This window comes from Morchella importuna, assembly GCF_003444635.1.
Source record: "Morchella importuna strain M04M26 chromosome Unknown Morimp01GS014, whole genome shotgun sequence".
NCBI lineage: Eukaryota > Fungi > Ascomycota > Pezizomycetes > Pezizales > Morchellaceae > Morchella > Morchella importuna.
Window position 1 is genome coordinate 302,129 of NW_025763411.1, and position 13,076 is coordinate 315,204.

Genomic DNA, 13,076 nt, shown 5'->3' on the forward strand with positions numbered 1-13,076 from the left:
AAAAAAGATCCAAGTGTGCCGCGCCAGAACCTCTCCCCCAAAATATCATAGTTTTTAAGCTACAGTTCGGAGATGAAGGTTGCTTCGTAGAAGAGCTTTCCTTCCTCTTCGATTACCTCATCGCCAATCTTGATTTTTATGGTCGTTTTCTTATGATACTACAGTTGGACAACCGTTAGCTTCGATTTCGGCGTTTTTCTTCCCGGAGAACTTGACATACCTGGTACATGTATGGCTTTGTTCCTGCTACGTTTCCAGCGATTTTCTTGATTATAGCTGGTACCTCCGCCATAATATCCACACGATCAATCTTCTCCCCCAACTCTTCCTCAAGTACAGCCTCAACTGCCTTCCCATCCTTTGTTGTGGCGTTCCATACAAACTTTACAGCTGTAGGTTCGGGCAATTCTACGTCATCTAGTTGCGAAGCTACGTGTTCACATTCACCCTTTGTTCCGGCAGCCACAAGCTCACCATCCTTAGAGAGACCAGTGATGTTTACGGTTGTTGTGCCGTAAGAAGCGGGGGTGATAAACTCCATCATGATAGCTGAATAAGTGGGACCCTGGAAGTTGACAAAGTTCCACTTGGCAGCTGTACCAATCTTGTCAGCCCTTTCCGGGAGCACAGCGTACAAGGCTTGCGAGGGGGTTTGGGGGCATACCAGCGTGATGTGGCTTCATCCCTTGCAACGCCATAACATGCATTGCTTTCCCTTTGAAATTAATCTTCTCATCTCCGACCTTGATAAACCCTTCTAACGTGTTTCGGGGCCAGAACACATGTCTAATGGCTCCCCACGGATTTTCTGGGTCTGTTCCGAAATTTGTGCGCCCATCCTTTCCAATTTTGAACCCAGGTGTAGTTTGAGTTACCACGAGATCGATGAAAATGGTCGGGTCGACGGCGCTTTTGATGGTGTAAGACTTTCCGTCTTCGCTCAGTATGCAAGCAATGTTGTCAGCATAAAAGGAGTGCTTTGTGTCATCAAAGTAGTCGGTGCTTATGAGAGGCTTGCTGGACCAAGTTATACGCCCATCTGGATGGAAGATTTTGGTGGACACCTGAGCAGTTACATGGAGGTTTCTATTGGTCATCAGCAAGTGGCCGAAACGGAGTGTGATGTGGATGTATACTCACGCAACGTTAGAGTAAATGATCTGTACAAGCCCCATGTGCCCGCTCTCAGCTTCCAGGTAGAAAGTCTGGGTCTCGGCGCTTGTTGTGTCGAGACCATGCCATCTCAGATCATCTCGAGTGATCTCGTAGGTGGGGTTTTCTGATTCTTGAAGAGCAACAGATTGGATGGCAGATGGACCATAGATTGGCTCAGCGGTACCGAGAGCTGCAGAAATGCTGATTTGGGGAAGAGAATTAGCTGCTTGAAAGTGCAGACAGAATAAGAAAGCTGACACAGATAGGAACTTACGATGCTTGTGCAGTGCTTTTAACCCAAGAAAACATATTGATTGTTGTTGAGAAAGATTTTTATTAGAATTCTTACTGAAGCTGTATTGTTTATCGTACGAGAAAGAGATCAAATACTGCAAGGTAATGGTCAGGAGTAAGGAAAGCGGGGGATATTTAACAAAGCCAAAGGAGATTGACGTAGATTGGTGGCGGTATGTAGGCTGTATCTGCAAGCACGGGGAGAGAAACTTGCTTGCTTATGTATGTAAAAAGGACCCAGGCTTGAGGAAGGAAAGAAAGAAGGTTTGGCGACGGGCGGCGACTTCGGTGCCGTAGTAAGTTCGCTGTTCCTGCAGGCTAGAGGCGGGTTACTTAACCCACCAGAAACACCTCTCGCTTCCGATGGCCCAGTTAAGCTTAATTGGGTCAAGCCAGGAGGAGCATGGCCGAAATCAAAAACCCCTCGTGCCTACTCGTGTGATCCGTGGGCCGGGATCTCGAATTCCCGCTCATAGGCAATCACTCTCTTGTGCTCTGTGTGCCTACACATACGGGATACGGTGTACCGTGTAACTAGATGTACTCACAAAATCTCCATTTCACCTCGGCCAATCCGGCTTCCTTTCGTTTTAAATTCCCAACAGATTATCAAATTTCTAGAAGAATATTGGTACGTACGCCCACTGAGAAAGTCCGTGTGGTATTTAATACCTAAGTCAACCGGAAAGATTATGCTGTTACCCCGAGCTACGCAAATTGTTACTACAGCTACACTTTAGACAGTTCTATGTACCCAGACATATAGGCAATCTAAAGTACATAGGCATTCAATCCCCGAATTTAGACTACCGGTACCTTCCGAGGGGGAAATCAAGCATCATGCCACGCCCGGAAAGGGCTAGGATTTAAACAAGCCAGAGAGGCTTTACTTCAAGTGCTGAGGGAATATTAGGCGTTAAGCATTGAAAAAGGGACCATCTTGGATATATCCAGTACTTTGGTTTACCTGCCGCAACCCTGTACTCCGTGCAAGTGGTGGAGCTGAGTGAGGGAAACGACAAGCAGGAGATATTTAAAGGAAAGCCAAGCCAAACATGGGCCTACATATTAAGAGTGTAAGAGAGCCTCGCAAAACATGTATCCAGTAAAGAGTTGCATGATGCTAATTTCCGGAACTCAGCTGTCAATGGAGATATAGAAAAAGCGTAACAGGCTACGCAATTCATATATTCCCCCCCCCCCCCCCCCCGCGGCAATCTGCATTCACTGGCAGACTATGCTAGCCCAACAACCTGGGAAGAGCTTCCATCGGCCTTCCTTCGCAAAGAAATCGTACTCAATCTCCCCAGCCCGCCATGTTAATCTTACATATAGAGAAGAAAAAGATACGCCAACAAAAATAAAACCCTTAAACCGCCCATAGCTTTTACAGGAAGAAGGAAAAGACATCAAAGAGAGAGAGAAATACAGCCTGCTCATCAGTCCGCTCGCTCCCCACTTATCGGTAATACGCCAGTACAATATGTGAAAGGTCCAGAAAAATATTTAAGAAAATAAACCCCTCTACCACCTCTAAAAATGAGTGCTTTGGTCACTTGCCGTGCATCGGACTCCCCAAAGACCTCTCTTTCACTTCCGTTACCTCCACTAGTGCCTTGAGTCCACTATTTTCTTTCCTCAATCTCCTAAACTCATTATTAGTGTCTCTTCACTACCATCATCTGGATAGGAACAAAACGTACATATTCTCTCTCTTCAACTTCCCCTGCTCCACCCGCACTTCCTGTAGAAGCTTCAGGATCTCTGCCTCCCTCGCCCTTGTTTCAGGGCTGCGCTCATTTTCACCAACTCCTTATTGAAAGTCTCAAACATGACATCGTTCTCATTTAAGCAATCATTCCACACCTCCACAAGCCCCTCTAATTCCTTGTTCTTCTTTTCAAGAGTAATTTCGAATTTATTTCTTTCGATCTCTAACTTATTCGTCACGGTCTCTAGATTATTGGTCAAGTCATTTATCTCTGGAATTCGAGACTCGAGCTGAGAGATTCGCGATGTGAGCTCTTTGATAGCAGCCGAGTGAGCAGTACCACGGCCGGAAAGACGAGAGGCCATGCTCAGCTCCTCGCCAATTTTGTCGATTTCGCGCTGTAGCCCGCTCTCAACTCGAGTGATGGCCTGCTTTTCTGACAATAGCCGTTCTCGGAGCTTTTGTGTGCTCTGCATTTTGAGACGCTGGGGGCCAGGGCTTGAGGCGGCCCCAGTATTCCCGGTGGTTCCACGGCGAGTTGAAATCTCGTTGCTCCGGTCACTGAGGCGGGAGTTAGAGCGGCCTGGGGTTGAAGGTGTATGTGGTGGTGTATTTGCCCTCTGCGGGGGGCTCACCGTAGTACGACTACGATTGCGGAGCCCGTTACTGCGGGTCAGACGAAGAGGATCGGGGTGATCTGGTGTTCTAGGGGTGAGGCGAAGGGGGTCTGGGTGATCAGGTGTATGCCTGTTGATGCGGAGAGGATCCGGATGATCAGGCGTATGTCTATTGACACGGAGGGGATCTGGATGGTCTGGGGTATGCCTATTAGGGCGAAGAGGGTCTGGATGATCGGGCGTATGGCGATTGATGCGTAGAGGATCTGGGTGGTCTGGAGTTTGCCTGCTGACTCGGAGGGGATCAGGATGATCTGGGGTGCCTGTATGTCTGCTGAGACGAAGTGGATCTGGGTGATCAGGTGTACCTGTGTGTCTGTTGAGACGGAGAGGATCTGGATGGTCTGGTGTGTTGTATCTGTGAAAACGCAGAGGGTCTGGATGATCAGGTGTGTTTCGACTGAAGCGGAGAGGTTCGGGATCAGGGAATCGAAGAGGCTCAGGGTCAGGGAATCGAAGAGGTTCGGGATCAGGCAAGTGGAGGGGATCAGGGTGATCGGGAGTTGAGCTCATTGGTGGTAGAATTGGTTGATAGTCAGGGTGATTGGTGAGGTCACTCAAGGAGCTTCTACGCTTCCTTCGAGGAGCACCGCTGGGAGTGCTAGGTACTCCCAGATTGGGAGGTTCTACGGGGAGTGGTTTTTCCGGAGACGGATGTGGGGGAGGAATGACTGATGAAAGGGGCCGTAGAGGCGGCAGCGCCGGCGACATAGGATTGCTGAAAGCATTCAAGAGATTTGGACTGTCTCGTGAAGATGGCCTGCCCGCTGGTTGGACATAAGGTCTAGCATCATAATCTGTCGATTTACTCCTTGCTAAGTGACCCTTATGTGTATCCTGTCCTAGCCTGCTACTCTTACTGAGCGTCCTCCATACACTGCTCTTACCATCAGCACTGTACGGATCTCTCGTTGGGTTATGGCTCAGCCCAAGTCTCTTCCGCAGCGACGTAGTTGAATAAGTAACACTGGTGACCGATTTGTGCCGTTTGACGAACGCTCCATTTCCATTAACCACTTCACCTTGATTGCTATTCATCGTATCTGACGCGGTGCTCCCATCAGTTGGTCCCCCTAGGTAACAGAAAGAATCATGGTTACCGTTAAAAAGGCTATCTGCTTCCTCGACCAATCTATCCACGAGCGGCATGAAATCGAATGGATCCGAGTCCTCAAAGACCAATAACTCAGTAAATGCCTTTGTGAGCAGTCCTTTATCATCAGCATCTTGAACTCGACCCTGCATAGCTCTAAGTAATATGACTATGGTTCGAAAAGCCCTTTTGTTCTGCGGGGTCCAGTCTAGCACAAATATCTTGAAAAAGTCTTCGAAATCCCCGGGATATAGCTCTTCGCTTTTACTCTGTAGCTCAGCCAGGGCCTTTTCTGCAATGACAGGCCCCATTCCATCTTTCCATTCTCCGCGGAGAAAGCGACGGAATGCTTCAAATACGACGTCGACACCAAGATCTATCTCTATTTTCACACCCTTGGGATTGTGAACCATGTCCTCGAGAAATTCCTCTACTGCAATATTGTCAACTCCGTACATTTCACGGAGTGGGTCAAGGTCGGCATCAGCAGAAGAGAACATCCGAAGTGCAACAATGAAGGCCTCAAATGTCTCCTCTAACCGCTTTAATGGGCTTTCGTTCGCCATTGTGATGCTCACATCCGTTCTTTCCTCATAGTCGTTGATGTCTTCAAGACTCCAGTTTTCAACCCCCATGACGGTTTGCCGTTTCTGAATGGTACTCGGGGTACGTTCCACTTTCGGGGGAAGCATTTGAGATTGGGTCCGGTCCAGAAGAACAGGTCGCTTATTAGGGGAACCCGGGACACCACTAGCAGCATTATTGTTGTTATTGTTGTTACTTCCCAGGAATGAACTGAATAGCTTCACCGGGCTCGGCGGCCTAAGCCTGCTGAACCTACTCTCACCATCAAATGGAACACCCGAAGCTCTCAACAGCTTCCGGTTCGCGGACATCAGCGCCGATGTCAACGGGGGATGTTGTGGGAGTGAGTGAAGTCTGAGTAGCGATGACACCCTCTTTGTAAAAACCGCCAATAACTCCTCCGGGGTACTGTGTCAGTTGAAGAATAATCGTTCCAACTCCTGAACTCAACTCGCACTTTATTCCCCGCGATTTCCTCCACGGATACTACAATATCAACACCCTGTTTCCCTATCCTTTCAGTGAGCTCCTTTCCCCATTTCCCGCTTCCTCCACCTCCCCCACCGTCATCAATGTAGACAACTACCCCCCCTTTCCTCTTCTCAGCAGTGTATCGGGTTTCACTTCCCCAAACGCAGGACCAAAATCCTAGACCTTCGGATTTGATCTCTCGAAGGCCTATCACGCCTTTCCCGTTAGTAGAGACTCTACGCTCCAGTTTGGCCTTCACGAGATCTTCCGCAAATTTAGTAGCACGCCCCTCGTATGCATTTAGAAGCCTCATTCGCCGTAGTCCCATGCCTCCTGCACGCACATCCCAACTGTCATTTAAATCCTTTGCCAAGGTCATCCAAACAATATCTCCGCCGTCACTTTCTGCAATCCTGACATCAGAAAGGTCCATCCAGCCTGCGAATTGAAGATCACAGCCTGACCCTTCTCGTTTGGTCCCACTTCCGATCGCAGCCATAGCTCCACCAGGCCTATCAACTTCTGCCATAATTGCACGAGCCTGCATAGAATTCGGTTTCGGCCGACGTAAAATAACCAGGCGGTCTGCAAAAAGAAGCATGGTGGAAGGAATTGCGTCTGCATTCTGGTCATTAAAGGGCGGCAGGACGTCAAGGAAATCAATCCCAGTTATAAGGCGTCCGGAAGGCTTCAGCGTGGAAGGCCAAGAAACTATTATTGATTGCAGACGCTTTGTTGTTTGGGAACGCTCATCGATATCAGATGATTGCAGTGAGCAAATCTCAGTAATTATTTCCCGAGCTTCCATTAGTATGATCAAAGATGGATGGTCAAGTGGAATGGAGTTAAGCATATTGTCTATGAGGAGTGCGTATCGAGGCAGTCTTTGAACAGGCTCAATAATGAGTGATCGAAGCTTCTGTTCGCCAGTTTGTTGAACCCTTTTCGAGAATGATGAATGCTTGTCTTTTGAAAACTTTCCAAGCAATTGTGCGAACTCTGGAGACGCTCGTAGATATTCCGCATAACAGTCCTTAAATTCGGGAAAATGTTTTAAGCAAACTTTCGCTACTTCTTCAATTCCCCCCAACTCTATCTCGGCCAAAAATCTTGTATTAACCTCTAGGATTTTGTCGAGGCATGGGGGAAACAATGTGTCTAAATCTCTTGCACTTGGAAATCCGGATTCAGCTTTCTTCTGTGTAAAACGTGCGCGCAAAGGTATCACGAGATTCTCGATTAGATCCCGTAGCTTTGCGACATAGTTAGCTTCTGTATATCGTAGCTCCTCCAGTTCACGTTCTAAAGCTGCAGCATTGATCTTCAATTGGGGTCTTGCGGATGCAGGCCTGCTTGCAGCACGCTTTAGTTTAGTAAAGGGTAAATGAGTCGGGTCTCCGAAATGACTGAGAAGCTCCTCAACCCCATCGCTCATAGCCTCTTCCGTTACTTCCTCCCCATTCGGAGATCTGATGACTAGATCTACATCCAGCCAGCTGACAAAGCGCTCGCTCAGGGCCGGCATAATATCCCCCACTAATCCATCCATCTCCACCTCTTTGAGCCGCGCTGCGAGATCTCCAGCGTGCATCTCGTCAAACGCGACAGCCTGGCCCTCGCCATTTTGCGGTAGGTTTGATTTTGAGCGAAGTATCTTCTCTTTGATCGCTTTGGGAAGCTCTGAAAAGTATTTAAGGACTGCGATTGCGAGGCCACGGTATACTTCGACTGATTGTTTTGGTAGTGGGAGGTGGTTGACAGCCGCATAGAGGGGGGAGGACGGAGAGAGGATTAGTTTCGGGTATGACTGGAGACCAGCGCAAGTGAGGATGTGAGCTTCGATCCTGGAGGTCGCAGCGGAGGAGGTTAATGAGAAGGGGTTGTAAAAGACAAGGACGTGGCCGAGGACGGGATCGGAGGTGCAGTAGGGCGTGCAGTGAGAGAGGTGCGGCGGGGGAGACGAGAGTGAAGCCATTGGGGCTCGTGGGTTTGAGGGATGAAGCTCGAAATCAAAATGGAGAGAACTGGGGGACCTGGGGGGGGGGGCCGGGGAAGTTGTTGGTGTACCCCAGGTTTGTTGTTGTTGTGGGAGTACTATTGTGCAGGAAGAACGTGAGTTTGGGGGGGGGGGGGGGTTTCTGATGACGCAGGCCAGGCAGGAGAAGTAGAATTAGACACCGTTCTCTGTCTGTCTGGTCTGGTCTGATCCACCAAGAAGCTGTTCGTCTGTCATCCGGTTTGATCTAGGGAATTGTTTGACATGACCTTTTCCTATTTACATGTAGGTATCCTAAATAGGTATGCGGGTTCGTGGAGGAGGCAGGGCAGGGGGAGGGCTCTTCCCACAGTTTATCTCTTCTGTGAATGTGATGCAGTAGCCAGATGTTGAGCTGTGCTCTTGCTGATCCCGACAACTCTACTGCCTTGCCTCCTTCCTCTCGGCTGCCCTCCTCCAGTTTTACTGCCCCGCCAGCAGCCAATCCAATGTGCATCCATGGACCCTTTTCCCGCCAAATCAGCTTTTGCATTGATCAGTTGCAAGGGGAAAACAACAAAATATTCTGAACCTTAAGGTTTACAGCACCTTGCCGTGGTTCAATAGCATAAGCGGATAGTTAATTGATTTATAGGAATAAAGGCTCTCTTATCCTATATATCTTCATCATCTTTCTTTTCTCATTTCTTTTCTTTTTTCATTTTTGCTTGTATTGCAGAAACAAGCTTAAGTCTCGATCAATCTAAACCCCGCAGCAAGCGATTCAGCTCTATCATGGTTCAGCTGGCTTTGGCTCTTCCCCGGTTGATTGTCCCCTGCAGGTCAATGACGATCCCTGTCACTCAACCGAATTGACGACACATTCCGCGAATGGTGACCGGCGTGGTCCTCAGGTGGTGAGAGGGAAACCTCAGACAGGTCTCTACATGTAATGTAGGTACATAGAGTATGTATAGTAGAGCGTCGCCGAGACATTGCCTAAGAGACCCCCGGTAAACGGCCGGTAAACACCGGTTATCACTCATTACCAGTAAGATGTGAGTGATAGTCTGTGACGAAGGGGGCAACCACTCAAAGGAAAGATCAAATCGTGGATTCTCGAGGCTTAACGATACACCGGTGAATTTATAATGATTGGTAAAATATTCAACACAAAAAAATAGAAAACGATTCGTTCTTTTTTTTTTTTTTTTTTTTTTTTTTTAAATCATGTAGTTTTATTGTTTCTAGGTACAAAACTCTGCATGTAGTCATAGACTATGGCATAGGAAACGATTCGTTCAAGTTCTGGGATAATACATAATACGACCATAAAAAATTAAATATTCCAAAGATTCAAAGTCCTTCATAATTACGCCCCTGCACCTCCATTCTCTACCACACTATTATCGACTGATTCTACAGCAGTGGTAGAAGTCGCAGCAGAATCGACCTCGGTCTTCTCTTTGGTTGCACTTCCTTTTAATCTGTAGTGCAATAAGATATCTCCATGACTCTTCCACACGTACGAACGTATTGTAGCCAGTGTCATTGATGGGTCCAGAACCTACACGGGGCTATTAGTTTTGTGGATGATCTGCACGGGAGACTAATAAAAACCATACATGATCATGACAAACCAACTCTATAAAATCCTCTGGTTTTGGTCCTTCTTCCCCTTCCTTAGTTATGGGCACATAGCTAAGTTGCGTAAACGGAGGCTGCAATCTTTCGGCCACATACGCCGCGATCTTCTTGGCCCTTAACATCCGGTTCGCATTCAATCTTGAGTTCTTTCCCTCGGCTATACCGTCACTCTGCAATGTCGGTAAACGGTCGTTATATGGAACCAATATGAACGAAACCTTTACTATCTCTTTCAGCGGGATTTGGTTGCGTAATATCAACTCTCCTAACCACGCTGGCGCAACTCTCTCTAGCAGATCCGCATCTTCACCAACTGTTGCTACCGTTCCACGATATAGATCCGCTACACCTCCTGAATCCGGGCTGTCATCTTGAACGAGAATTGTGGTATTTCCGGGCGGCTTCAAAATCGGCGTTTCACTTGGTAGGGATGGATTTATCCCCGACCTGAACGGCCCCCCATCACTTGGTGGCATAACCTGATCGTATGTAATTCTCAATCTTTTGATCACACCTGCCAAGGTATCGTCTAATGGGTCATGTTCTAAGAGCCCACCGAGATCGGCCGGTGCTTCCTCCACAGTTGCAGGTGGCTTATTGGTAATATCGGCCGACATGCTCCTTCCCAATTTTCGATTACCAAAGGATTTCCAACGTCCGAGGAGTGACATATCCTTTTCGCCAGTAGGTGTAAGTGGAGTATCATCGCTGCATGCTTCACCTAACGAAGGTCCAGACTTTTCTTTCTCCGGTTTGGCACCATTGCCGGATGAGAAATAATCGCCACGGTCCATTGATGGCCTTGATAGTGGAGATAATGAGCCGCGATTTTTCGGTTCTTCTTCTTCTGCTGTTGGTGGTAGAGTATTGGCGTCTCCTGTAAAGGAAGGAAGAAAGGCAGGCGCGGGTGTGGCAAGCCCAATTGACATGCCAGGTGTTTGGGGAAACAGCGAAAAGCTATTACTGGGCTTCGGAGTTGTGGCGCTACTAGGAGACTGTGGGCTTGCGGCGTCAATCATGGAAAACGTAGGAGGAGGCATCGAGATGGCTGGGGGGGCGTTTGCCCGGCGTAGTTTTTCTCTTTCTGCTTTTTCGGCCTCAAGCTTTTTGCGATAGATTTCATCACGCCGAATTTCTTCCATAATAAGGTTGTTAAAAAGGTACCGAAGGACCCATTTCCCAAGATTTACTATGAGGTGTTGGTCAGTATGCGGCGTCAGTTTTCGACGGTATACATGGAATATTCTTACTTCTTTGGTCGTCTCTAAAATCCTCTGCGCTCTCGATATCTGCTTCGTCGGCATACATTTCTGCATCAAAACAATAATTTTCCTCGAGGACACAGGATAGGCGGCCAGTTCTCGTGTCTACTTGACACCAGTTTGCAACGGATTCGACTGTGTTGATTTCCGCTGCCACGTCGTCAAGGTGCCGTTTCCCAAAACTCTTTACAGGTACACATTTCAACAGATCCCACATCATTACTTCCCCCGCTGTATCAAGGGTAAGAACTCTCCTCCTATCATTTAATAGAAAATGATTAATCAATCCATGCTGTCCTTCTATTGTCTCGTCTGGAAGGTCATTGACAGGCACCAAAATCCCAGGGTCGCCATCAATGGTCTCAGCAATAGATGCAGCCTGGGTAACAGAGTATACTGTGACGGCATCGGGGTCCCTCACATTCGTAGGGAAACTTGATGTGCTTGATATCCTTAGTAAGGCACTAACTGGTATCGTTGGCTTTTTGGTAGTTGGCGAACTCGGTATCACTGGAGAGGATGTAGGACTTAAGGGTCGAGGGCGTACACTTGCGGATGATGTCAATCGCGGGCGTTTGGCGTCCGTTGCAATCTCATTATTTGTATCAACATCCACCCATCGGTTTATACTGGAGCTTTGGGTCGCTGTCCAGAGATAGTCTCCTGATGCGACAACCTTGTTGACAGGCTCTTGCTCCTGGCATACAGCCACACAGATGCCCTCCTCAATCTCGCTTGTCCGTACGTCGGTTTTTGCAACGAGTCCAGAGCGGTCGCTTGAGTGGAATATCTCGAGAGCTGGATGAGAGGAGTAAAGAGACCACACACTATCACTATGCATACTGAGTGTGTGAAGACATCTTCCTGCCGTTAGACTCCACACTTTGATTGTCGTGTCCGAGGATGCTGTTAAAATTGTGTTTCCTTGTTCGCTCACAAGAATAGCACGAACATTGTCTGTATGTCCAAGAAACTTTGTGATCCTTTTGCCTGACCGTGGATCCCATACCCGAACAACACTTTCGGGTCCACCACTTGCGAGGATTCCACCTCCAGCACCCCCAATACCGAGCGAATAGACCGAGCCCTTTGTATTCAACTCGTCGCCAATATCAATCTGTAGCTTTTCGCCGCCACCATTAAGATCCCACAACTTAATTTTTCTGTCTAGCCCCCACTGGCCACCCAGTCCGAGTGCACTCCTGGGGTTGCCAAACATTTTACATAGTCGCTATGCACACCAATTGTTTCTGCTGACTGTTGCTCAGCATGTGGTCGCCAGAGCTTCACTGTAAGATCCGAAGAAGCAGATATTAAAGCAGTGTTAGACTGACACAGCGCGATGTCATTAACCCAGTGTGTATGCGCTTGTATTTGTGCACGGAATGTGGATGATGGAGGAGGCGTGGGACGCGGGACGAAGGCCGACTCGGTGGTTCGCTCAGTGAGGTCAACCCCGATATTCCAAGAGCATATAACACCATCGCGGCCAGCTGTATAACTGTAGTATATCAGTCTTGATGGCCTACGGTAGATTTCTGCAAGAGAAAACTAACAGGATTCCTTGCTTGTCTACTGCAAGGCTGTTGACGCCTAAACGGTGACCAGGAGAGTTCGCAAGAGGTAGAACTAGTAGGAACAGTGAGCGCGACTCGGAAACATAGCTACTGTAAAAAGAAGACGGGGTTTCCATCACAGATAAAAGATTAAACTAGAAGACTAACCATAACTGATCCGTTGACGAGCCTTGCGCGCCATCTTTGGTCGATGGAAGTCTTGGGGTAAATTGTGGGGTTGATCAGATTGGAAGATATGATAGGGTTTATTACAGAATATTGGATCAGGATTTCGAATGATCGAGTTTCAGGAGTTTCTCGAAGTCGGGGGAAGCCCCTCGTACGATGTATACCCGGCGATATTCGATATTTCACTTCCTTGACGTCGTACGGTGGTAATACGGCGACACGAGCTTGGAAAGAGGACTGGAGGAGAGGCGCAGTATCTACTAATACCGTCACATCAATAGTGCTTTCTGGATCAATGGCGGGTCATTCTGTGCGGGTGAGACAGTATGAACCTGCCTGGGAGAGACAGCATGATCTTGTACCATTTACCCTGGTTGCCGCTAGGGGTTGGCCCGGTGTTAACTCCAGTTATACCGTAAGTACATGTACCACCACAAGACCTATTAACTACATGTAGATTC

At 48.1% G+C, this 13,076-nt stretch overlaps 3 protein-coding genes across 3 annotated transcripts; all 3 read right to left on the bottom strand.

The window, feature by feature from the left end:
* Nucleotides 1-59: 59 nt before the first annotated feature.
* LAJ45_05264 (uncharacterized protein) lies at nucleotides 60-1,464 on the bottom strand (the record flags this gene model as incomplete). The annotated part of the gene is made up of 6 exons (XM_046114835.1): nucleotides 60-158; nucleotides 221-594; nucleotides 665-934; nucleotides 1,019-1,086; nucleotides 1,141-1,356; nucleotides 1,430-1,464. The coding sequence occupies 6 exons, from the start codon at nucleotides 1,462-1,464 to the stop codon at nucleotides 60-62; spliced, it is 1,062 nt and encodes a 353-aa protein (XP_045971872.1).
* A 1,537-nt stretch (nucleotides 1,465-3,001) lies between these two features.
* LAJ45_05265 (uncharacterized protein) lies at nucleotides 3,002-7,961 on the bottom strand (the record flags this gene model as incomplete). The annotated part of the gene is made up of 5 exons (XM_046114836.1): nucleotides 3,002-3,095; nucleotides 3,153-3,193; nucleotides 3,256-4,880; nucleotides 4,938-5,889; nucleotides 5,973-7,961. The coding sequence occupies 5 exons, from the start codon at nucleotides 7,959-7,961 to the stop codon at nucleotides 3,002-3,004; spliced, it is 4,701 nt and encodes a 1,566-aa protein (XP_045971873.1).
* Nucleotides 7,962-9,333: 1,372 nt separating this feature from the next.
* Nucleotides 9,334-12,628, bottom strand: LAJ45_05266 (uncharacterized protein; the record flags this gene model as incomplete). Its single annotated transcript, XM_046114837.1, has 6 exons — nucleotides 9,334-9,528; nucleotides 9,587-10,797; nucleotides 10,859-12,023; nucleotides 12,095-12,371; nucleotides 12,427-12,499; nucleotides 12,595-12,628. The coding sequence occupies 6 exons, from the start codon at nucleotides 12,626-12,628 to the stop codon at nucleotides 9,334-9,336; spliced, it is 2,955 nt and encodes a 984-aa protein (XP_045971874.1).
* Nucleotides 12,629-13,076: the final 448 nt, after the last annotated feature.